This window comes from Adiantum capillus-veneris, chromosome 9 (genome assembly GCF_014529385.1).
Source record: "Adiantum capillus-veneris isolate H3 chromosome 9, ASM1452938v2, whole genome shotgun sequence".
Lineage (NCBI taxonomy): Eukaryota > Viridiplantae > Streptophyta > Polypodiopsida > Polypodiales > Pteridaceae > Adiantum > Adiantum capillus-veneris.
In genome coordinates, this window is record NC_140939.1 from 131137856 (window position 1) to 131163963 (window position 26108).

General features: G+C 41.9%; 1 protein-coding gene across 1 annotated transcript in view; it reads left to right on the top strand.

The window, feature by feature from the left end:
- The first annotated feature begins 1755 nt into the window (after positions 1-1755).
- Positions 1756-26108, top strand: part of LOC147451182 (uncharacterized) — a 44275-nt gene continuing 19922 nt past the window's right edge. Inside the window, exons 1-3 of the mRNA XM_086520586.1 lie at positions 1756-1790; positions 5151-5313; positions 5407-5508. Of these exons, the coding sequence (XP_086376712.1) occupies positions 1756-1790; positions 5151-5313; positions 5407-5508 (300 nt within the window). The remainder of the gene's footprint in view (positions 1791-5150; positions 5314-5406; positions 5509-26108) is intronic.

Below are 26108 nucleotides of genomic sequence, written 5' to 3' on the forward strand. Positions count from 1 at the left end.
AGGAGTTGAGCCAAACAGACGTGTCAAACTAGCTGATTTTCAAAAGTGGGTCAAAAAATACAGTGGATCTCGGGATCCATATGACCACTTAGCAAGCTTTAAGCAAGTGCTAAGAGCAGAACACATATTTGATTTCCACACTCAACTTGAGGGATTTGGAATGACTTTAGAAGGAAAAGCATTGACATGGTTCCAAAACATTCCACCAAGGTCAATCATGGACTTAAATACATTAGCTCATGGATTTGTAGCTGCATGTTCCAAAACTGGGATCAAACATAATACAGTAGCTCAAATCTATAGCTTCAAACAGAAACAAGGCGAGTCTGTTAGGGATTGTGCAACTAGTATAAAGCAATACATTGCAAGATGCCCAGAACTAGAAATACTTGCAGAAGAAAGGTTAGTGTCATTGTTTCTAGAAGGATTGCTAAACAAAGAACTTCATGCTATACTGTATAGCAAGAAGCATATGACCCTAGAAGAGTGTGTATCAAATGCTATTGACTTGGGTGACAATTGTGATATTTTCAATGAATAAGATGTCTCTAAGGATACTCAGAGTGAGAAAACAGCATCATCAAAACCAACACAAGTGGGAATAGCTGCAGCCATAGAAGACATGCTCAAAAGGATGAACAAAATGATGAATAATATGCAAAAAGCACCTATGAGAGGACCAGGGCAAGGGATACCTCAACAGGGACAACCGATTAGGCCACAGAAATGGTGTGCTATCGAGGGTAAATGGACCAACCATGAGACCAATCAGTGCTATTACTGACCAAAGTATGATGGAAATGTTCAATATGTGCATATGAGTCCACAAGGACAACCCATGTATAGATATTAGCTTAATATGGCCCCAACACAAAGACCATCGATGGGTATGGAAAGACCACAACCAGTGTTGGGTCAACAACCTCCATATCCTGGGCATAATGCAGTGCCTGTAAAATACATGCATTCAGAAGGAGTCATAGATGAGCAAGCACTAGTGCCTGTTACACCTTATGTTGAGCCTAACCCATCTACGGTAATGGTAGAAGGGGAGTGGTATAATTCACATCCACTTTCAATGGAAGAACCTGTGACTTATGCTACACCAGAGCTTACACCGATGTACTATGTAGCTAATCAAGGTGTTAGACCTCTTGTGGTAAGACCCATGATTAAGCCAAGGACTGGAAACTGCCATAATTGTGGTGCAGATAATCATTGGAAAAACGAATGCCCAAAACCTGACAAGAACATTAATCCAATTGAGCTTTTTGTACACAATGTTGCAAAAAGGGTGGACACTTCCCTAAATATTGTCCAAAAAATCCGTTAAACAAGGGAAAAGTAGCGGTGAATGTAGTTCAAGTGATGCCTAGTAGCTCTTAAGAGAGTGAACCCATTGTTCCAATCAAGGTGATCACTAGAGTCCAAGTTAAGAAAAAGAAATATAACTCCTCAGATGAATCAGAGAATACTAAAATTTCCTCTCAAAAGACCAAGAAAAGAAGAAGTCAAAGGTATGAGATGAGAAAACAAAAACAAAAGGAAGAAATTGAGGAAAAAGCCAAGAAACTATTCCAGGAAAGAGTGAAAGAAATTGGGAGTGAAATCAAAGAAACCACAATGAAATCCGGAGGATCACTTTTGGTAGATAAAAGTTTTGAGCCAATCAATGCAACCTTGGAAGCTTTCCAAGCGGGACTTAAAGTAAGCCAAAACATGGAAAACAAATGAAAAAACTATCCTTCTCCAGATATGGAAGCAGTTAAGCTTGAAGTTTATCAAATTTGGTAAGAATTACTCAAGGGATGCTGGAAAACAAAAACCCAAGCTTGAGAGTATAGCAAAACCGGAGGAGCTTGTGGTAGAAACCAATAAAGAAAAATCCAAAATGATGCTAGAACCCCACCTTGAAACTAAAGAGCCAAAACTCATAGTGCCCGATAGTGAAGATGCTTTAGATGGAATTCCATTCGTGGAGGAAGACTGGCCATGACATTTATGGGAAAAAGTGAGAGAGATTAATGATGGGAGCATTACTTTGAAGTCAGCTCCTATAGAGGACGTTTGGTTAGACAATTTACCTACTGATATGGACAACGATGGGGATTGCGACTCTGAAGCATCAGGAATGTCTAAACCAATGACTCTAAAGACACTACCCTCTTACTTAGGAGACAACAAAGACGAGTCCATAGTGTGTAAAACCACTCATGCAAAAAGAGCGGAACAGGCCTTGGAGGTGGAGAACATCCATTTAATCATGTCAACGAACATTCAATGTACTCTTACCTTGGGAGAACTGTTAAAAATCGGACCATATCTATGGAATGATTTATAGAAACTTTAGAGAAGGTTGGGATAACAGGACTAAACGCAAAAAATTTGGGAAAATTGAAACATGAGTTGGATAACAAGGAGATTAGATCCATCCCTATGAACAAAGTTGGAGAATACAACGAAGGGGAAGAAGGAAACACAACCCTTCCGATGAGATATAATGATGTAGAGACCATGGCAATACTGGACAATGGAGCTGGCATAGCCATAGCCACAAAAGCAGTATGGGAATCATGGAAAAAACCAGCCATTAAACAAACTCGAATGAAATTTCAATTGGCAGATGGACACATAGAAAAACCCCTAGAACTGCTTGAAAAAGTGATAGTTAGTGCCTGTGGAATTGATTATCAACATCCTTTTGTGATAGTAGACTTTGGAAAGAAACTTAACTACAAAATCATCTTGGGAAGGCCATTCATGCGGCAAGTATAGCTCATTCAAGATTGAGGAAACGATTACCTGTACTTAAAGCAAGTGGGATCAATCACAAGGGTTAATAGGAAAGATCACACTTATAGAGATGTCATGAAAATACCAATCCAAGAATTTGACTCAGTCCCTTCAGCTAAATCAAAGCTTCCGTCGTGGTTAAACAAAGACACACTTATTTGGATGTGTGGAGCCTCATAAAATAAGAATTTAGAACGAGAAGAATGTATATTATAAAGGGATTGCACAGACGAAGCATATGTATCTGAACCCTTCCCGGAGCATTTGTTTGAGCCATTTGAGTGGACTCAATTTTTGGCAACAATGGACGTGTCCATGAATACGTCTATATAGGCCTACTCAATTTTGCAATGAGGATGGTTACGACATAATTCCCATACAAATTATCTCAACCCTTCACATTGAAGATGAAGTTCAGGAACCCAAGGACTTACTAAAAGCTCTACAAGTCTTTTTAGACCTCTATTATGATGCTACTGATGAGTTTGAAGAACATTCAGCTACTCCGATGATTCTGGGTCAGAAAAAGAACATGTTAGAGCACAACTACTCCTAAAAGGAGGGGAGAAAAAGCTTTTTGACTTTCCAAACCAGAAAACAAGGAGACAGAAATGGTATAGAAGGAAAAGAGACTTGGAATCTGGACCTATGCCATCAGTTTCTAGCAGAACATAATTTCTGATGCAGATAGATGCACATGATTGTGTCAAGGAAAAAATCACGGGTAGATATCCTTCAGACAACAAACAAGGACCATAAAAAACATCGAGAAAAATGAGAAAGGAAACTCAATCAAAACCTAAACACCAGGATGATGATTCATCCATGACTTGAGTTGCACGAAAGAAGAAATATCAAGAGTTGAAGAAAGCTCTAAAGGAGATGTATACCATTGAAATGGAAACAATTGAGGAAGAGAGTAAAGATGTAATGAGTGTTCCATCCTATTACAACAAATATACTCTCCAAGACCGAAAGATCATAATCGAACAACCTGTTCGAGAACTAAGAAAACAGGGTGAGTCCTTTTAAGGACTTGAAAATGCAAAGAAGCTACCATGTGCCAATCACAACGGCATCAATGGAGGAGATCAGAGAAGATGCTCAATCAGAAGCCGCTGCGGTGGTGCCAGACGAGCATCAAGATGCTACTACTCTATATGGGGTGCATGCAGAGGAGCTACAAAATGAAACAGAGGATATGTGTTTAAACGGAGAGCTCTATATAGATATAGGAAGTTATGCTGAGTTATGCGAGGATGAGAGAGAGATCTCTTAAAGCCACAAATATTGTATTTGAACAATTTTGCTCCGTGTTGCAAAAGCTCTCGCTCTCTAAGTACCTTCCATGGTGTATAACGCTCTTTTCTACTCGCGCTCACATCTTTTGATTGAAAATTCTGAGTTTTCGACTTGCCTCTTCTATCACTCAATTCATTGCGTCATTGTATTTATATGCGTCATTACGTCATTGTATTTAATGGTCTTTGCGTCATTGTCTACTCTATTCATTCAATATTAAGTTTAAATATTCGTGTGTTTAATGCAGGTATGGATGATGAGGAGTTTCTTTCTTCTTTGTCACCGCAGCAGAGACAGTGGTACGTGGAGCGTCATCGCTCTGGCGCATCATCGCGCGTTCCTACTCCATCCGCATCTCCCTCTATTTCGGAGCATTCGGCGCGCTCCGAAGCTTCGGCGTCGACGAGACGAGCTTCACACTCGTCTAGACACCGGCGCTCTAGTGGTGGCGGTGGCGGTTGTTGTGGGGATTCCGCCACCGATGCCTCTACACCGCCTCGTGTTCGACGAGGCTCTTTACCCTCCCCTTCTTTGCCCGCTCTCACACCAGCCACAGCATCGCCATCTACGCCAGGTTTTGCACGGCTGACTGTTCCTAGCAGTTGCACACCTCTACCTACTCCGCCAGGAGCCACCCCACTCGACACTCCTCGCTTCGGGGCCCAGACGCCGGTGGAGACACCTGACGTCCGTACCCCCATCGACACGCCGCTAGAGACCCCTACCGGGACACCCAGGTTCACGCGTCACCGGCCAGAGGGCTTGCCTTACTCCGTCGACTTCAGCGGCGGCATCATCATGGATGATGACGGCAAGAAGGTGATCTCGCGCATGCGTGGTCTTTGCTCTCAGCTGTTTAGACACTACATACTAAACAAATGGAGTGAAGTACCAAGTGATTTAAAAAACAGAGTCATCAGCATACTTCATGATGAGTTTCCCGTTCCAACACGGGATCAGCGCTTCAATGAAGACTTGATGAAGATTCGAATGCGCGAATACTGCAAACACAAGCGTTCCAAAGTGCAAAAAGCAATCAAGCATGGGTGGAACAGGCCAGATTGGCTGGCCAAAGAAGATTGGAAGAATGCGAAGAAAGCAGCGCGCGAGAATCCCGACAAGTGGAAGCAACAAAAGGATGCAGCCAGAGCGCGAGTAGAGGCAGGGAGCTCGCACCACTTGGGGAGCGGTGGATGGGCATCATTTGAGGCCGATTTTGTAAGTGTTTTCGCATTGCTCTTTATGTTCGATAGTTTAGGGTTTATGAGTTTTTTAATTCTAACATAATGAATTCTTTGTATATTTTGACAGTGGTCGATGACAGGACGTGATCCCACACCGTACGAGCGCGAGTACGCAGGCAGGAAGGGCTTAAACGCCCTAATGGACATTCTCAGTTCTCGCGGCGGCATGGTTAGTATTAGGGTTTACTCTTTTCTATTTTTTGTATTGTTTTATAAATGTCGTTATATGTTTATACTTACTGAAAGCTGTCTTATTGTCTTTTTTTGCAGAATCCGACAGATACGCCGCTTGGACGCGATGAGACGTCTGACTAGACGACGTCAGTTTAGCCGTAGCTAGATAGCATTAGTTTAGGGTTTCTCATAGCTTATGTATCATGAGACGGATTTTATACGTCTTTCTGAACCATGTATATTATTACATTTGTCACCGCAGTTCATTTTGCCAATCAATTCTTTATGCCTATGATGTTGTACAATTGTCATTATTACATTTGCCAATCAATTCATTTTGCCTATGATGTGTACAATTGTCAATTTTACGCTTGTCAATTTTGCAAACAATGCGTCTTGTGGGTGACTATTTTGGGTCTATTATCTACCCTTGCACTTTTTTTAAAAAGTGAATCAAGTACAATATGGTTGATGGGTGGCAGGGCATTCAATGCCCTGTCACAAAAAAAAATTCTCTCGGGCATCGCTATAACCGTCGCTATTTATGGCTCTGTAGCGTCGCTATAGACTTCTGTGTAAACGTCGCTATGACCGTCGCTATGAGCGTCTCTATATAGCGACGCATATAGCGACGCTCTCGTAGCGACGCTATTAGCGACGGTTTTAGCAACGCCGGGGGTTATAAAAACCCAGTGTATTTCCGTCGCTAACAGCGTCACAAGAGCACACAACCTCTTGTAGTGATTTTCCTTAATCGAGCCTTAGGAAACTTGAGTAAGACCCAATCATTTTCTTTGAACGTTAAGGCCCTTCTATGCTTGTTAGCAGCGGCTTTTTGCCTTTGTTGAGAGATGGATATAGCCTCCTTAATCTTTTGAAAAGATTATTGTAGGTCACGGCTATACTTATCGGCGGCAAAGATCTTCCCATGTACTTTTAGTAGCAAGGGACTTTAGGTCTTCACTCCATGATCTCAAAAGGTAATTTTCCCGTAGAAGTATGTATAGTATTATTGTAAGCATACTCTACAAATATTAAGTATTTTTCCCATTGTGAGAGCTAATCTACTTCTGTAACATAAGTCTTTAGTAGATCGAGTATCGTAAGATTGGCTATCTCACTTTGGCCATCCGTTTGTGGGTGATAGGCTGAAGAGAAATTCAATCTTGTTCCTAGATTTTCAAAGAGACCCTTCCAAAAATTACTGGTCATTCGAGGATCTCTATCTGACATGATGGATGTTGATAATCCATGGTGTTTGAAAATAAGTGATATGAAGAGAGTTCCCATTTGGTGTGCCTTAATAGTCTTTTTGACAGGAATAAAGTGTGCTTGTTTGCTAAACCTGTTGACTATTGTCCATATTCCCATATTCCCATGGATAGACTTGGGTAATCCAAAGATGAAATCCATGGATATACTCTCCCATGGTGAATTTGGGATAGGCAATGGATGGAGTAATCCAGGTTGCTTCCCTCTATCATATTTGGCCTTTTGGCATACTACGCATTTTGAAACATACTCTTGTATGTCCACTTTCATGGTAGGCCAATAGAAATACGTCTCTACTCCTTGAAGAGTAGGTTGAATACCTCTATGCCCCGCATATGGAGGAGCATGGGTTTCATATATAACTTTCTCACGAAGGGAATGGATAACACATAGCCTATTGTCATGGAGAAGATAACCATCCTGCAAGGTGAATGGATCCTCTTTCTTCCCCAAAGCAAGGGTTGACATTATGTTTCTAAAATCAGGGTCAGTAGCATACTAGTCTATCATAGAAGATAGGTCATTGTGAGTAGCTATAGACACTGCATTAACTTTTGGTCGTCGTGAAAATGCATTAGCCACTTGATTGTGATTACCAGCAATGTGAGCAATATGAAAATTAAATTGCGAAAGAAAATTTGCCCACCTCATTTGCTAGTCGAACAACTTGGTTTGTGTCATAAAATACTTGAGACTTTGGTGGTTGGTTCGTAGAATAAATGGAGTCCCCAATAGGTAGTGCTTCCATGTGTCTAGGACATGTAGAACAACTAAAATCTCTTTCTCATAAATGTCCAAGACTCGTTCATCCATATTGAGTCGTCGGCTCTCATATGCTATGGCATGCCCTTCTTGAAGCAAAATTGCTCCAAGGCAATCAGCACAAGCATCACATTGGACCTCAAATGGTTTTGAGAGATCCGGAAGCATGAGGACTGGTTGGGAGGTAAGCTTCTCCTTGAGCTTATCAAAAGTATTTTGCTCTTAGTAGCCCATACATACTTAACGTTCTTCTTAGTTAAGTCAAGTAGTGGTCCTGTTATTTGAGAGAATTTTGCTATGTATCGTCTATAGTATGCGCACATACCAATAAAGCTTCTTAGATCATGTAGATTCTTTGGGTTAGGCCATGCTTTTATTACCTCTAACTTTGATGGATCCATATGGATACCATCTTGAGAGATAATATGACCTAGGTATTGAATCTCTTGAAGGAAAAACTCGCTTTTCTTTTAGTTGAGGAAAAGCTTATTCTCCCTCAATGCTTCAAAAATCACTTGGAGATGTTGCTTATGTTCCTCCAAAAACTTGGAGTAGATGATGATATCATCAAAGAACACTCCAGTGAATTTGCGGTAAGGTCTAATTTTTTTTTTCCATTAGACAATTGAATGTAACGGGTGCATTAGTCAAACCAAAAGGCATGAGTAAATACTCATAAAGATCAAACATTGTGCGAAACGCGGTCTTTAGGATATCTTCATCCACTATCCTTATTTGATGATAGCCACTCTTAAGGTCAATCCTACTGAAGTAGGTAGATCCTTGTAGCTTATTAAACAGATCTTCTACCCGAGGTACGAGAAATTTGTTTTTGATAGTGATATGGTTTAGTGCTCGATAGTCCACACACATACGGTATATACCATCCTTCTTTTGCACTAAAGGACTGGAAAACAAAAGGGAGAGGAACTAGGCCTCACCATCCCTTTGTCTACCAATTCCTGTACTTGCCTCATGATCTCCTCTTGTTGAGCTTGTGAAACTCGATAAGGAGGCTTGTTAGGTGGTGAGCTTCCTCAATACGATGGTCATCATCCCCTCGTTTTGGAAAAGTCCATAGGGATATAATTGATGAACACATCCTGAAATCCTTTTAGAAAATTAGACAATCTAACTCTCTTGATTCCTACCATCTACATTTGATGAAACATTAGGATCTGTTAGAGACTCTTTGACAAAAATCATGCACGCAGAAACTGAGCTCTTCATTGACTTATCAAAAGCAGTGGGATTTACAAGTGGAATAGTGCGACCACACTCACTAGCATCTATATACATATTCTTTCCCCTATAGGTGAAGCAGATTCTCCTTTTAGGGAACTTCATATTGGCAGCCATGCGATCAAACCATGGCGCCCCTAGGATAGCATCCTCATGTTGGAGAGGAGAGATGAAGAAGTCTTCTTTGTCGACATACCTTTGGACATGAAGCCTCAACTTCCCAATCAAGGGAGTAATGGAGGCTTGCTGTCCCTTGAAAGCTGTGTCAGCCATTACCATATATCCCATCTCGAAAGCTTGAATGCCCAATTTGGTGGCCAACTCCGTGGATATGAAGTTGTGAGTAGAGACATGGTCAAACAAGATGAAGGCATCATGCTCTCTTTCCTTTCCCAAGCATAGGAAAGTGATGATCCTTTGAAATGAGCGTCCTCTTTTGGAGCTTCAATGGTGGAAGCCCTAGGAGTCTCATTGCGAGCATTCTTTTTGGGGCAAGAACGATAGCCATGTCCTTGCTCCCCACACTTGAAACACTTATGGTCCTTGCAAAAAGCTTCAAGATCTTCAGGAGAGAGTTTGTTTTTTCCTTTGTAAACACCCTTCTCCTTGGACCGATTTTTGTTGTTATTGTTGTTGGAAGTGCCTTGGGAAAAATTCTGAGCATTGGTCTTCCCCTTTGCATCATTTTCTGTCTTTGTTTTCCATGGGCTTGCCATTCCGTCGAGCCGCTTGATGGAAATTAATGCGTGAACCAATCATGGTGTGATGGATTACTTCGCTAATGGTACCAAACCGTTGAGAGTTGATGTATTCGGCCATCTCTTCAGGTTGTTGCCTTTGCTCGGCAAAGTTTATCTTCTGAAAGACAGTAGCCTTGAGATGTAGATCCCAAAACTTGTCTACATAATGGTGGATAGACTTATGAGAGAGAAGCTTCAAGCTGCGCCATTCGGTAAGCACTTTGTCCTTTGCATCGCTTGCAAGGAATTGCTTCATGATGGAAACTCATAAAGTTTTCCATGTCTTTGGGACTTCGTCGTTGCCATGAAGGCTAGCCCACCATTGACGAGCTGATTTTTGAAAGTGCATAGCTACATGGCGTAGTTTGGAGGACTCCGTAAAGTGTTAAGTATGGAGCCTGATTTACCCTTGTAATTTTCTGTGGTAAAAGCGCACATTTGTAAGGCCCCCATTATGAGGAGAAGCCATCGTGCGTGAAGGAAAATCACTCGCCGGAAACCAAAATTTTCACGATCAAAAATCAGGGACAACTTTAGGGGCCTCGGGGGCGGAAGCGCCCGAGACTTTTTTTTTCCCTTGTCGGAATATTATGGCCGGATGGCGGCCGAAAAGTGTTTGGAAAACAACCGGTCGGTTGGCCGGTGGCCGGTAGTCGGAAGTCAATGGCCACTGGTCGGTGGCCGAATTCAATGGCCGGTGGTCGAATTCAAAAGCGGACTTGTCTTCTCAAGGGCGGCCACACATGGGCGGATTGGAGGGTCCGATTTGGACTTATCTACACAAGGGCGGCTACACATGGCTGCCTCTCATGAGAGAGGGCAACCCTTTTGGCCTATAAAAGGAGGCCATTTGTACACACATTTCATAGTGTGAAGTTGATGCAAAAAGGTGAGTGTGAGGTGGTGAGAGTGAAGCAAGGCGGGAGCTCCATTAAGGGTATAATCCCTTTGTAAACTACTACTCTTGTTTTGAAGTACTAAAGCCATTGAGTGGCTGCTTTCCCGTGGACGTAGCCCACATTGGGTGAACCACGTATATCGTATGTACTCTCTCTCTCTCTCTACTCTATAATCTCTTGTGTGTGAAATCTATCTCTCTCCATTAAGTAATCTACTCAATTATCTATTTAGCTACGCCTTATTTCCTAACAACTGGTATCAGAGCAAGGTTTGCTCGTAGCTAAATTATCTTAAGGAAAGGATTCCTTGAATTGAGTGGAAGTTATGGCGGAGGAAGGGAAGCTCAAGATTGAGAAGTTCAACGGCAAAAACTACCAACATTGGAAGATGCAGATTGAAGACTATCTCTACCAGAAGGACCTCTATTTGCCACTAGGCGGTCTTGCGAAGAAGCCTGCAACAATGGCAGATGAAGCATGGATTGTCCTTGATCGAAAGGCACTGGGAACAATCCGGTTAAGCTTGGCGTCAATGGCGGCCTTCAATGTTTTGGACATGAAGACCACAGAGGACTTGCTGAAGTCACTTGACGACTTCTACGAGAAACCATCGGCATCCAATAAGGTATTTCTTATGAAGCGCTTGTTCAATCTAAAGATGGAAAAGAATGGTTCAGTTGTGCAGAACATCTAAATGACTTTAACACAAACATAAGACAACTTCGATCGGTGAAAATCAATTTCGATGACGAAGTGTGAGCTCTCCTTATACTATCATCTCTACTGGATAGTTGGGACAGCCTTGTGATGGGTGTAAGTAATTCTATCTCTGGTACAAATACTCTTAAGTTTGATGATGTTGTGGGTGTTCTCCTAAGCGAGGAAATACGAAGGAGAAGCACATGAGAATCATCAAGTGCTGCATTGTCAGTGGAAACAAGAGGAAGGCCTAAGGAGAGGTTCAAAAGCCAAAAGGGTCGTGATCGCTCAAGACGGAGCAAGTCACGCACAAAGTCAGTTCTTGAATGTTGGAACTGCGGCAAGAAGGGCCACGTCAAGAAGGATTGCTGGTCCAAGAAGAAGAAGGAGACTGAGTCTGAAGACAACAAGCCAACATCGGAGGCCAATGTGGTAGGTAAAGTAGAGCAAGATGCTCTAATTCTCTCATTAGACAATGTGTCTAATTCCTGGATAGTAGATTCCGGGGCTTCATTCCATGCGACACCACACAAGCAACATTTCCAAGACTACACCAAAGGTAATTTTGGGTATGTATACTTGGGAGATGATGAAGCTTGTGAGATTGTCGGCAAAGGTACAGTTTCTGTCAAAACTGCTAACGGAAATGAATGGAAGCTTAAAGATATTAGGCATGTTCCTTCTCTTCGCAAAAATTTGATCTCTACAGGACAATTGGACGATGAAGGTCACAACATTGCATTCGGAAACAAACGGTGGAAGATCTCAAAGGGATCTTTGGTGGTTGCCAAGGGAGAAAAGGTCGGTACACTTTACTTGTGTACTGTTAGCACACAACCTTCATCTTGTGCAACAACTATAGAATTTGACAGTGCGGTGTGGCACTACCGACTTGGGCATATGAGTGCCAAAGGAATGCAAATCCTTCAAACAAAGAAGCTTCTACCAGGTTTGAAAGAAGTGGACTTAGAGTTCTGTGAAGATTGTGTTTATGGTAAACAAAAGAGGGTAAAATTTCAAAAATCAAAAAATGAAAGAAAAAATAAAAAACTTGAGTTGGTTCATTCTGATGTTTGGGGTCTTGCAAGTACACCATCACTTGGTGGCTCATTGTACTATGTAACATTCATAGACGATGCGACTAGAAAAACATGGGTTTATGTCATGAAGAATAAATACGATGTATTTACCATATTTCAAAGGTGGAAAGCCTTTGTGGAGAATGAAACAGGTACTAAGGTTAAATGCCTCAGATCCGACAATGGAGGCGAATATTGCAGCCAAGATTTTGAAAGCTTTTGTGCCAGCAATGGCATTCGGAGGCAAAGGACAACCCCAAGGACACCTCAACAAAATGGAATTTTGGAAAGGATGAACAGAACAATCATGGAGCGAGCAGGAAGCATGCGGCTACATGCAGGACTACCGCGTGAGGTTTGGGCGGAAGCTGTAAGTACGTCTGTGTACTTAATCAATCGGTCACCCTCAACGGCATTGGATGGGGGAGTTCCAGAAGAGGGATGGACAGGTAAACCGGTGAATTATGCATTTCTCAAAGTATTTGGGTGTGAGGCTTTCATGCACATAGATAGAAGCCTAGGTCAAAGCTAGATGCAAAGTCCAAAAAGTGTTTCTTCATTGGCTATGGAGAAGGTGACTTTGGGTATCGCCTATGGAATCCTGAAGATGGTAAAATCTTAAGGAGTAGGGATGTAATTTTTAACGAAAAAAATATGTACAAAGATTACTTGGAAAGAAAACAAACAAAAGAAACGGGTGATGAGTACATGGAGCTTGAGGACGGTGAAGGCTCAAGGACTGCAAACGGTGACAATGTGCAACAACGTCAACCAAATGAGGAGCGTTAACCTATTCCCCGAAGATCTACAAGAGCAAGTAGACCTCCAAAAAGGTTTGTTCCTTCCTTCAACCATCTCTTGATCTCAGATTCTGGAGAGCCCGAATCATACGAAGAAGCTACGCAACATGAATCCAAAGAAGAATAGACGAAGAGCATGCAAGTGGAGATGGACTTACTACATCACAACCAAACATGGGAGTTGTTTGAGTTTCCTAAAGTTAAGCGGGCACTTCAAAACAAATGGGTGTACAAGCTGAAGGAAGAAGAAGGTGGGAAGAAAAGGCACAAGTCTAGGTTTGTGGTAAAAGGGTTTTCTCAAAAGAAAGGTATTGACTTCAATGAAATATTTTCTCCTATTGTAAAAATGAACTTAATTAGGCTTGTCTTAAGCCTTGTGGCTGCTCATGATCTAAATCTCAAGCAAATGGATGTAAATACGGCATTCCCTCATGGTGACTTAGAGGAGGAAATCTACATGCTTCAACCAAAGGGGTATGAAGTAAAAGGTAAGGAGAAAATGGTTTGCAGATTAAAGAGGAGCTTGTATGGTTTAAAGCAAGCATCAAGACAATGGACTTGAAGTTTGATCGATGGATGTTGGATCATGGATTCACAAGATGCAACTCGGATCACTGCGTCTACACGAAGAATTTGGGAGATGGGAAATTCATCATCCTAATGTTGTATGTTGATGACATGTTGATTGCAAGTGCTAACATGCAGGACATCAAAGACCTAAAAGAGGAGCTGTCTAAATCTTTTTCAATGAAAGATTTAGGTGCTGCAAAGAAGATACTTGGTATGAAAATATCAAGGGACAGGACGAAGAAGACAATAAAGCTATCTCAAGAAGATTACATCAAAAAGGTACTAGAAAGGTTTGCAATGCAAAATGCAAAACCAGTTTCTACACCTTTGGCTGGTCATTTTAAACTAACGAAGGATATGTGTCCAAAGACACAAGAGGAGATAGCCTATATGTCTAAAGTTCCATATGATGCAGTGGTAGGTTCTCTAATGTATGCTATGGTCTGGACAAGGCCAGACATTGCACATGCAGTGGGAGTTGTGAGTAGGTTCATGGACAACCCAGGTGAAGAGCATTGGCAATCTGTGAAGTGGATACTTAGGTATCTAAAAGGGACAACAACAAATGCTTTGTATTTTGGAGGAACTGATATTTTTCTAGAAGGGTATGCTGATGCAGATATGGCAGGTGACAAAGATACTCGAAGGAGCACTACTGGCTATGTGTTCACGGTTGGAGGCACAGCAGTAAGCTGGGCTTCAAAGCTGCAGAAAGTGGTCTCACTTTCTACCACGGAAGCAGAGTATGTAGCAATGACGGAGGCAAGCAAAGAAATTCTGTGGCTTCACAGATTCTTAAAAGAGCTTGGATTCAAACAAGACAATTGTGTCTTGTATAGTGATAGCCAAAGCGCTATCCATCTTGCAAAGAACTCAGCCTTTCATTCAAGGACAAAGCACATTGAGGTGAGATATCACTTCATACGCACTCTTTTGGAAGAGGGACAGCTAAAGCTAGGAAAGGTGCATACAAGTGAAAATCCTGCAGACATGTTTACAAAGGTGGTCAACAAGGAGAAGTTGAGCTTTTGCTCATCTTCAATCGGCATTGAAGGATAAGAAGCCACGATGGAAAGCAGTCACAGGTTTGGTTTGGAGATTAGTCTCCAAGTGGGAGATTGTTAAGTATGGAGCCTGATTTACCCTTGTAATTTTCTGTGGTAAAAGCGCACATTTGTAAGGCCCCCGTTATGAGGAGAAGCTATCGTGCGTGAAGGAAAATCACTCGCTGGAAACCAAAATTTTCACGGCCAAAAATCAGGGGCAACTTTAGGGGCCTTGGGGGCGGAAGTCCCCGAGACTTTTTTTTCCCTCGCCGGAATATTATGGCTGGATGGCGGCCGGAAAGTGGTTGGAAAACAACCGGTCCGTTGGCCGGTGGCCGGTGGTCAGAAGTCAATGGCCGGTGGTCGGTGGCCAAATTCAATGGCCGGTGGCCGAATTCAAAAGCATACTTGTCTTCTCAAGGGCAGCCACACATGGGCCGATTGGAGGGTCCGATTTGGACTTATCTACACAATGGCACTACACATGGCTACCTCTCATGAGAGAGGGCAACCCTTTTGGCCTATAAAAGGAGGCCATTTCTACACACATTTCATAGTGTGAAGTTGATGCAACAAGGTGAGTGTGAGGTGGTGAGAGTGAAGCAAGGCGGGAGCTCCATTAAGGGTATAATCTCTTTGTAAACTACTTCTTGGTTTGAAGTACTAAAGCCATTGAGTGGCTGCTTTCCCGTGGACGTAGCCCACATTGGGTGAACCACGTATATCGTGTGTACTCTCTCTCTCTCTACTCTACTCTATAATCTCTTGTGTGTGAAATCTATCTCTCTCCATTAAGTAATCTACTCAAATATCTGTTTAGCTACGTCTTATTTCCTAACAACAGCCCTCGTCTCCAAAGGCCGCATCAAATTGCGGGATGAAGGCCAACACTTTGTCGGTAGCACCAAATGTGCCATCATAGGTGAGAAAAGAGACACTGTTTTCCCCCTCCTTGAACTTGTTTAGCTTTTGTGACCTTCGCCATGCAGGGAATGATTTGCAATGTCCTCCCCTCTTGTATTCTCTAAGAGAATAGCCATAGCTTTCGTTGGAAGAGGAGGAAGGAGAAGAAGAAGGACAAGAGGGTGACCTCTTCCTAGCCCTTTTCTTCCTTTGTTTCCTCTCTTTCCTTTTAGAGTGACGAGGAGAAGGACTATGTGTTGATCTTTTCCTCTTGGGAGGAGTGGGCGATCGTCTAGACCGCTGTCTTCGTGGAGCCACATCTTCAAAAAAACTTAAATTTTCATTTCTTTCTTGTTCTTTGGATTCCTCCTCTCGTATGGGGGAGAGTCTTCTTTTGGGAGTCTCTTCAAGAGAGCTCTCTTTCCTCTTGGAGAGGAAGGAAAATTCCATAAGCACGAAGTTGTTGAGTAACTTCGGCTTGCAAAGCAGGGTTGCCCGGAGCTTGCTGCAACCTAGTGATAAGATAATTCGCCACCCATCAACCATATTGAACATTGTTTCCAAAATAAAAATGCAAAACAAACAAAATTATTCGACAAAAGTGAATTGACGAAAGTAATACAATGACAAAACTATACACATCATAGGCAAAAAATCACTTGATTGCTAAGTTTTGACCAAAATGTGATAGTTACAACACAATTGTCATTATTGAGAAAATACATCGTTGATCAATAGTTACAAAAATGATGTACACACGTCTCCTCAATATACATGCTATGACAAAAGAAAACTAGTGCTATCTAGCTATGGCTAGACTGACGTCGTCTAATCAGACATCTCATTGCGTCCAAGCGGCGTATCTATTGGATTCTGCAGAAAAAACAATAAGACTTTTTGTAAGTATAAACATATAATTACAAATTTTTTTATTTTTTAGCTTATCATTAAAATACAACAAATGTAAGAGAGTAAGGTGAAATACTAAGCCGGAGTGAGAACTGAGAATGTCCGGCATAAGGGCATTTAAGCCCTTTCTGCCCGCATACGGGTGCTCGTACGGTGTGGGGTCACGTCCTGTCATCGACCACCGTTCTTGGTGGAACCTCCAAAGCACGTGCTAAGGTTTTTCACATAAGGTGAAGTTTTAAAGTCCACGGGTGAGTTTTATTTTTACCAAAGTCCATCCTAACTTAGAAGGTCCTAAATTAGCTAGTACACTGTAGCTCGAGTCAGCTTCATAAAGCCTCCAAGGTTTGTACAAAGGTCTTGCATCCGAGCTAATTATTTAAAGGATAAGTTTATTATTTTCAATAAGTGAAAGAAAAAATCTAAAGTTTTGAGTTAGATCAGCCCTTCCTTTTTTAGAAAATTGACTCTAGCCTTCTTTTCTAAACTTGGCTAGGCTACATGTCCAAAGTAGCACATACTTCCTTTCAATGAAGTTAACAAGTGTGTGTGGTGTGTACACTTTCCAAGATAAGTCCAAGGCGGGAGGGGGGAGTGTTTAAGCTTAAAAAGTGGGGACAAACGTTTGAGCATGCAAAAGTTGCATTTTTGAACATTCATTTCTTATTGGTGCATATGGTAAATATTTCATTTGAAGACTCTTAGCAATTTTGCATGAGTACAATTTTGCATGAGTACAAAAGCAGAGGTTCGTTGGATTATTTTCTCTCACCCTCATTTTAATTTTTCTCAAGTGCAAAGAGTGGCCAAGTAAGTACTCCCTTTCTCCCTCTCACATGGAGCTTAAGAGGTGGTTTCTATGCTCAAGCACTTAGCTATGGATGCACATCCAAGTAAGTGAAAACTTCATCTCCTTCTTGTTCATCAAATTCTACTACTCTATTATGCTAAGCTATGCTAAGAGCTTGCTCATAGAGTAAGCAAATAAGAAGTAAAAGTTCTCTTGCTTAAAAAATACTTCTTTCACCCTCATCTATGTTAGGAAATAAGACGTAGCTAAATAGATAATTGAGTAGATTACTTAATGGAGTGAGACAGATTTACATACACGAGATTATAGAGTAGAGAGAGAGAGAGAGAGTACACACGATATACGTGGTTCACCCAATGTGGGCTACGTCCACGGGAAAGCAGCCACTCAATGGCTTTAGTACTTCAAAACAAGAAGTAGTTTACAAAGGGATTGTACCCTTAATGGAGCTCCCGCCTTGCTTCACTCTCACCACCTCACACTCACCTTGTTGCATCAACTTCACACTATGAAATGTGTGTAGAAATGGCCTCCTTTTATAGGCCAAAAGGGTTGCCCTCTCTGATGAGAGGCAGCCATGTGTAGCCACCCTTGTGTGCAAATAAGTCCAAATCGGACCCTCCAATCCGCCCATGTGTGGCCGCCCTTGAGAAGACAAGTCCGCTTTTGAATTCGGCCACCGGCCACCAGCCATTGACTTCCAACCATCGGCCACCGGCCACCAGCCAACCGAGCGGTTGTTTTCCGACCACTTTCCGACCGCTGTCTGGCCATAATATTCCGGCGAAAAAAAGTCTTGGGGGCCTCCGCCCCCGAGGCCTCTAAAGTTGCCCCTGATTCTTGTCCATGAAAATTTTGGTTTTTGGTGAGTGATTTTTCTTCACGCATGATGGCTTCTCCTCATAATGGGGGCCTTACAAATGTGCGCTTTTACCACAGAAAATTACAAGGGTAAATCAGGCTCCATACTTAACAATCTCCCACTTGGAGACTGATCTCCAAACCAAACGTGTGACTGCTTTCCATTCTGGCTTCTTATCCTTCAATGCCGATTGAAGATGAGCAAAAGCTCAACTTCTCCTTGTTGACCACCTTTGTAAACATGTCTGCAAGATTTTCACTTGTATGCACCTTTCCTAGCTTTAGCTGTCCCTCTTCCAAAAGAGTGCGTATGAAGTGATATCTCACCTCAATGTGCTTTGTCCTTGAATGAAAGGCTGAGTTCTTCGCAAGATGGATAGCGCTTTGGCTATCACTATACAAGACACAATTGTCTTGTTTGAATCCAAGCTCTTCTAAGAATCTGTGAAGCCACAGAAGTTCTTTGCTTGCCTCCGTCATTGCTACATACTCTGCTTTCGTGGTAGAAAGTGAAACCACTTTCTGCAGCTTTGAAGCCCAGCTTACTGCTGTGCCTCCAACCGTGAACACATAGCCAGTAGTGCTCCTTTGAGTATCTTTGTCACCTGCCATATCTGCATCAGCATACCCTTCTAGAAAAATATCAGTTCCTCCAAAATACAAAGCATTTGTTGTTGTCCCTTTTAGATACCTAAGTATCCACTTCACAGCTTGCCAATGCTATTTACCTGGGTTGTCCATGAACCTACTCACAACTCCCACTGCAGGTGCAATGTCTGGCCTTGTCTAGACCATCGCATACATTAGACAACGTACTGCTGCAGCATATGGAACTTTAGACATATAGGCTATCTCCTCTTGTGTCTTTGGACACACATCCTTCATTAGTTTAAAATGACCAGCCAAAGGTGTAGAAACTGGTTTTGCATTTTGCATTGCAAACCTTTCTAGTACCTTCTTGATGTAATATTCTTGAGATAGCTTTATTGTCTTCTTCGTCCTGTCCCTTGATATTTTCATACCAAGTATCTTCTTTGCGGCACCTAAATCTTTCATTGAAAAAGATTTGGACAGCTCCTCTTTTAGGTCTTTGATGTCTTGCATGTTAGCACTTGCAATCAACATGTCATCAACATACAACATTAGGATGATGAATTTCCCATCTCCCAAATTCTTCGTGTAGACGCAATGATCTGAGTTGCATCTTGTGAATCCATGATCCAACATCCATCGATCAAACTTCAAGTACCATTGTCTTGATGCTTGCTTTAAACCATACAAGCTCTTCTTTAATCTGCAAACCATTTTCTCCTTACCTTTTACTTCATACCCCTTTGGTTGAAGCATGTAGATTTCCTCCTCTAAGTCACCGTGAGGGAATGCCGTATTTACATCCATTTGCTCGAGATTTAGATCATGAGCAGCCACAAGGCTTAAGACAAGCCTAATTAAGTTCATTTTTACAACAGGAGAAAATATTTCATTGAAGTCAATACCTTTCTTTTGAGAAAAACCTTCTACCACAAGCCTAGACTTGTACCTTTTCTTCCCACCTTCTTCTTCCTTCAGCTTGTACACCCATTTGTTTTGAAGTTCTCGCTTACCTTTAGGCAACTCAACCAACTCCCATGTTTGGTTGCGATGTAGTGAGTCCATCTCCACTTGCATGCTCTTCGTCCATTCTTCTTTGGATTCATGTTGCATAGCTTCTTCATATGATTCCGGCTCTCCAGAATCTGAGATCAAGAGATGGTTGAAGGAAGGAACAAATATTTATGGAGGTCTACTTGCTCTTGTAGATCTTCAGGGAATAGGTTGAGGCTCCTCATTTGGTTGACGTTGTTGCACATTGTCACCATTTGCAGTCCTTGAGTCTTCACCATCCTCAAGCTCCATGTACTCATCACCTTTTTCTTTTGTTTGCTTTCTTTGCAAGTAATCTTTGTACATATTTTTTTTCGTTAAAAATTACATCCCTACTCCTTAAGATTTTACCATCTTCAGGATTCCATAGGCGATACCCAAAGTCTCCTTCTCCATAGCCAATGAAGAAACACTTTTGGGACTTTGCATCTAGCTTTGATCTTAGGCTTCTATCTATGTGCATGAAAGCCTCAAACCCAAACACTTTGAGAAATGCATAATTCACCGATTTACTTGTCCATGCCTCTTCTGGAACTCCCCCATCCAATGCCGTTGAGGGTGACCGATTGATTAAGTACACAGACGTACTTACAGCTTCCGCCCAAAGCTCAAGCGGGAGGCCTGCATGTAGCCGCATGCTTCGTGCTCGTTCCATGATCGTCCTGTTCATCCTTTCCGAAATCCCATTTTTTGAGGTGTCCTTGGGGTTGTCCTTTGCCTCCGAATGCCATTGCTAGCACAAAAGCTTTCAAAGCTTGGCTGTAATATTCGCCTCCATTGTCGGATCTGAGGCATTTAACCTTGGTACCTGTTTCATTCTCCACAAAGGCTTTCCACCTTTGAAATATGGAAAATACATCGGATTTATTCTTCATGACATAAACCCATGTTTTTCTAGTCGCATCGTCTATGATTGTTAAATAGTACAATGAGCCACCAAGTGATGGTGTACTTGCAGGACCCCAAACATCAGAATGAACCAACTCAAGTTTTTTTTTTCTTTCATTTCCTGATTTTTGAAATTTTACCCTCTTTTGTTTACCATAAACACAATCCTCACAAAACTCTAAGTCCACTTCTTTCAAACCTGGTAGAAGCTTCTTTGTTTGAAGGATTTGCATTCCTTTGGCACTCATATGCCCAAGTCGGTAGTGCCACACCGCACTGTCAACTTCTGTAGTTGCTGCACAATCTGAAGGTTGCGTGCTAACAGTACACAAGTAAAGTTTACCGACTTTTTCTCCCTTGGCAACCACCAAAGATCCCTTTGAGATCTTCCACCGTTTGTTTCCGAATGCAATGTTGTGACCTTCATCGTCCAATTGTCTTGTAGAGATCAAATTTTTGCGAAGAGAAGGAACATGCCTAACATCTTTAAGCTTCTATTCATTTTCGTTAGCAGTTTTGACAGAAACTGTACCTTTGCCGAAAATCTCACAAGCTTCATCATCTCCCAAGTATACATACCCAAAATTACCCTTGGTGTAGTCTTGGAAATGTTGCTTGTGTGGTGTCTCATGGAATGAAGCCCCGGAATCTACTATCCAGGAATTAGACACATTGTGTAATGAGAGAATTAGAGCATGTTGCTCTACTTTACCTGCCACATTGGCCTCCGATGTTGGATTGTTGTCTTGAGACTCTGTCTCCTTCTTCTTCTTGGACCAACAATCCTTCTTGACGTGGCCCTTCTTGCCGCAGTTCCAACATTCAAGAACTGACTTTGTGCGTGACTTGCTCCGCCTTGAGCGATCACGACCCTTTTGTTTTTTGAACCTCTCCTTAGGCCTTCCTCTTGTTTCCACTGATAGTGCAGCACTTGATGATTCTCCTTGCTTCTCCTTTGCATTTACTCGCTTAGGAGAACACCCACAACATCATCAAACTTAAGAGTATTTGTGCCAGAGATAGAATTACTTACAGCCATCTCAAGGCTGTCCCAACTATCCGGTAGAGATGATAGTATAAGGAGAGCCCGCACTTTGTCATCGAAATTGATTTTCACTGATCGAAGTTGACTTATGTTTGTGTTAAAGTCATTTAGGTGTTCTGCAGCTGAACCATTCTCTGCCATCTTTAGATTGAACAAGCGCTTCATAAGAAATACCTTATTGGATGCCGATGGTTTCTCGTAGAAGTCGTCAAGTGACTTCATCAAGTCCTCCGTGGTCTTCATCTCCGAAACATTGAAGGCCACCGTTGACGCCAAGCTTAACCGTATTGTTCCGAGTGCCTTTCGATCAAGGACAATCCATGCTTCATCTGCCATTGTTGCAGGCTTCTTCGCAAGACCGCCTAGTGGCAAATAGAGGTCCTTATGGTAGAGATAGTCTTCAATCTGCATCTTCCAATGTTGGTAGTTTTTGCCGTTGAACTTCTCAATATTGAGCTTCCCTTCCTCCGCCATAACTCCCACTCAATTCAAGGAATTCGTTCCTTGAGATAGTTTAGCTACGAGCAAACCTTGCTCTGATACCAGTTGTTAGGAAATAAAGTGTAGCTAAATAGATAATTGAGTAGATTACTTAATGGAGAGAGACAGATTTACATACACGAGATTATGAGTAGAGAGAGAGAGAGAGAGAGAGAGAGAGTACACACGATATACGTGGTTGACCCAATGTGGGCTACGTCCACGGGAAAGCAACCACTCAATGGCTTTAGTACTTCAAAACAAGAAGTAGTTTACAACGGGATTATACCCTTAATGGAGCTCCCACCTTGCTTCACTCTCACCACCTCACACTCACCTTGTTGCATCAACTTCACACTATGAAATGTGTGTAGAAATGGCCTCCTTTTATAGGCCTAAAGGGCTACCCTCTCTCATGAGAGGCAGCCATGTGTAGTCGCCCTTGTGTAGATAAGTCCAAATCGGACCCTCCAATCCGCCCATGTGTGGCCGCCCTTGAGAAGACAAGTCCGCTTTTGAATTCGACCACCGGCCATTGAATTAGGCTACCGACCAGCGGCCATTGACTTCCTACCATCGGCCACCGGCCATTGACTACCGGCCACCGGCCAACCGACCGGTTGTTTTCCGACCACTTTCCGGCCGCCGTCCGGCCATAATATTCCGGCGAAAAGGAAGTCTCGGGGGCCTCCGCCCTCGAGGCCTCTAAAGTTGCCCCTGATTCTTGTCCGTGAAAATTTTGGTTTCTGGTGAGTGATTTTCCTTCACGCACGATGGCTTCTCCTCATAATGGGGGCCTTACAAATGTGCGCTTTTACCACAGAAAATTACAAGGGTAAATCAGGCTCCATACTTAACAATCTACATCTTATCCCACAGTTCTTTCTCCCTGTTGGGATGTTTATGTCCTGCGAAGGAGGGCTACACCATATAATCTTGAAGGAACACCATGTTCTTGGTTTGAGGAAAGATTTGCAAGAGCACAAATTGTGTTGTAAATAAAATCTCTTCGAGAGAGAATTCTAATACAACAAAAACCTTTGGGAGGGGGTGATCCGCTCCAAGCAAATTGGGTACTCATCAAGTTGTCAATCTTAATTGTGGTATTTTCTTTGAAGTATGTGCATGATTTTGGTGTTCTAATGTATACATGTGTAAAGAAATCAGCTTTGCACAACCTATAGTCTCTTGTAAAGGATTCCCTTAAGGAAAACTCCCTCCTTTCATAAGTTGAAATTTTGTTGAATTTAAAGTAAGTATTAGATTCTCTTGCATTAGTATCAAAGATGAGGTTTCTTTTTTCTTGCTTAAGAAAAGAGGTCCTTGAGTAACCTAGGAAAGGTTGGAGTTATTCATTGAAATAGGGTAAGTGGGACCGGGATTTATTATCTTGATTGGCATGCCTATTTATAGGGTACGAGGGACACCATCGAGAACTATGGTCTTAATAATGGAGTCTTTCGGAACTTGCCTATGGCTTTACCATTATTGAGCTATTAGCTACTTGATAGGAATTGGTGCTAGCTTACCCACTCCACTACTCTTTGCAATTAACACTATTCTAAGCCACAGGTGCAATTACTTGAGTGCTAATTTTCAAGGAATAAGAGACGTAGTAGTTAAAGTTTTGGAAGTGTAAAGGAAAGAGCTAGCATACACATACTATGAAATTCATTCATGGGACACTATAATAAAGAGAATGTAATCAATATTTTAACATACTCCTCATAAATCTCTTCTTGTCTTAACTTGAGCATCCTTGGTGATTCTCGTCACCTTGTTATTTCACTTTTCATTTCACATACCCCCTTCTTTCCTTGGAACTTATGTTCAAAAAACTCTCCACTTGTCAACAGGTGTTATCTCAGTTGGTAGAGTCATAGCCTATGTGCCTAAGGTCCAGGGCTCAATACCCCTTTGGCTACTTGAAGACATGTTCTAAGTCCGTAGGGACTATTCCCATATGCCACCACTGAGGGATGTGTGTGTGATGGGATGCCTCTCCCTACTTCTGAGGCCATTCTAGTTAATAGGTTAACCTTTGATGATGGTTTCAGAGTTATCAACTATCTTATTGACAAGTTACAAGCACTTTTTTGCAAGTGGAGGCTCAAAGCCAAATTCAAGCCCTTCAAGTTTCCCCAAGTGCCCAAGAATAGAGAGTTTCTACAAGGCCTCCTAGTGAGACCTCCAAAAGAATAATCTCTTTGGGCAATGAAGAGGAGATATCGGAAGGACTCCAAGGCAAAGCGTTCAACAAAAATCCTGAACTTTCAAGGGAGAGGTATGAAAAGGACACTTCTCCTACTTTTGAAAGTGATACTACCCTAAGAAGAAACGAGCACAATGATCACCTAGCTCTCCCAAAAAGAAGAGGAATTCATTATGTAGCACTTCCCATGAAAATCTGAAGAAAGGAGAAAGAAATACAAGCAGGAGGAAGTAAAGAAAGTGGTCACCATCCTCGCCTTATTCTTCCTCTTCCTCTTTGTTATCACCATCTTTTGTCACCCAAGAGAAAGAAGAGAAGGGGTAAACGGAGGAGTTGTGTGGCAGGAGGAGGTCACATAAGTTGAAAAAGTTCAAAGAAGGAGGAAAGAGCATCACTTTCCTTACCTATGGTGGAACCTTTTGAGCAACTGATAAAGTGTTGTCTTTTATCCAACAATTTGACACGGATTTTGGAGATGAAAGTTTCTTCGAATCTTCAAAGATCTGAAATGCTTCTATGCATTTCCAAAAGTCATCCCATCAATGGTGGGCAAGCTTATGAGCCCAATGAGAATCTCCAAAGACATGGAAAGCTCTAAGAATTTCTATTATGAAGCAGTTCCTTGCAAGTGATGCCCGAAGATAAAGTCCTCATGGAATGGCAGAGCTTGAAGATGGCCCCATATGAGTCTATTAAAAACTATGTAGGTAAGTTTGGGGAGTTAGATCTCAAATCTACAAGAATATAGATTTTATAGAACAAAAGCAACAATTTTGTGCTGGTCTATGTATATCTATTGAGGAGATGAGTGAGTATGTTAACTCACAAAGATCTAAAACTATCTCGGTTGTCATACATCACACTATGGTTGCGTCAAGAATTCATTTCCAATAAGGGAGTAAGAAGGGCTCCAAGCCAACGGAAGCTAAGGAATCAGCTAGGCCAAAGGGGAAGAACAATATGATGCAAAATTCTCCTAACGCTAACAAGAACAACAAAAATAAAGGAAAGGAAAAGGAAAAAGGTTACAAAGGTAAAAACAAACTTTAGTATGAAGAGGTTGAGCGTTATTGTAAATATAATAAGTGTTTCAAGTCTGGGGAACAATAAAAGCAGATGAAGCTTTCAAAGGGCAAGAGGCATCATTCGCCCCATTGATTGAAAAGCTAAGGTTCCATGTGCAAGGCTATGTTGACAAATAATATTTCTTCATCTCTCCACTCAAGCATGAAGATGTTATCCTAGGGGCACCATGGTTTGATTGCATGGTTTCCATTATGAAGTTTCTTGAGAGAAAAGTACTTTTTCCCTATAGAGGCAAGCATGTTGCACTTGATGTCAACAGTGCATGCAATACTATACCACTTGTACAGACTGAAAATTTAGACAAAGTAATGAAAATCTCTCTTTCTTGCTACATGATTTTTGGCAAGGATTGTGAAAGCAATGCATGTGTTCCTAATGAAGTTAAAAATGAAACTTAAAAGGAGTTATAATTCTCTAATTTCCCAAATAAATTTCAATATGTGTTTATGGATGACATTCTGATGGAGCTACCTCCCAAAAGAGGATAAGATGATCATTTCATAAAAATTCTACCTGGTAGTTCACGTCCTAATAAGCCTCCTTATCAAGTCTCATCGGCTCAACAAGAGGAGATTATGAGGCAAGTGAGCGAGCTTGTGAAAAAGGGGATCGTCAGGCATAGTTCATTCCATTTTGTTCACCAATTC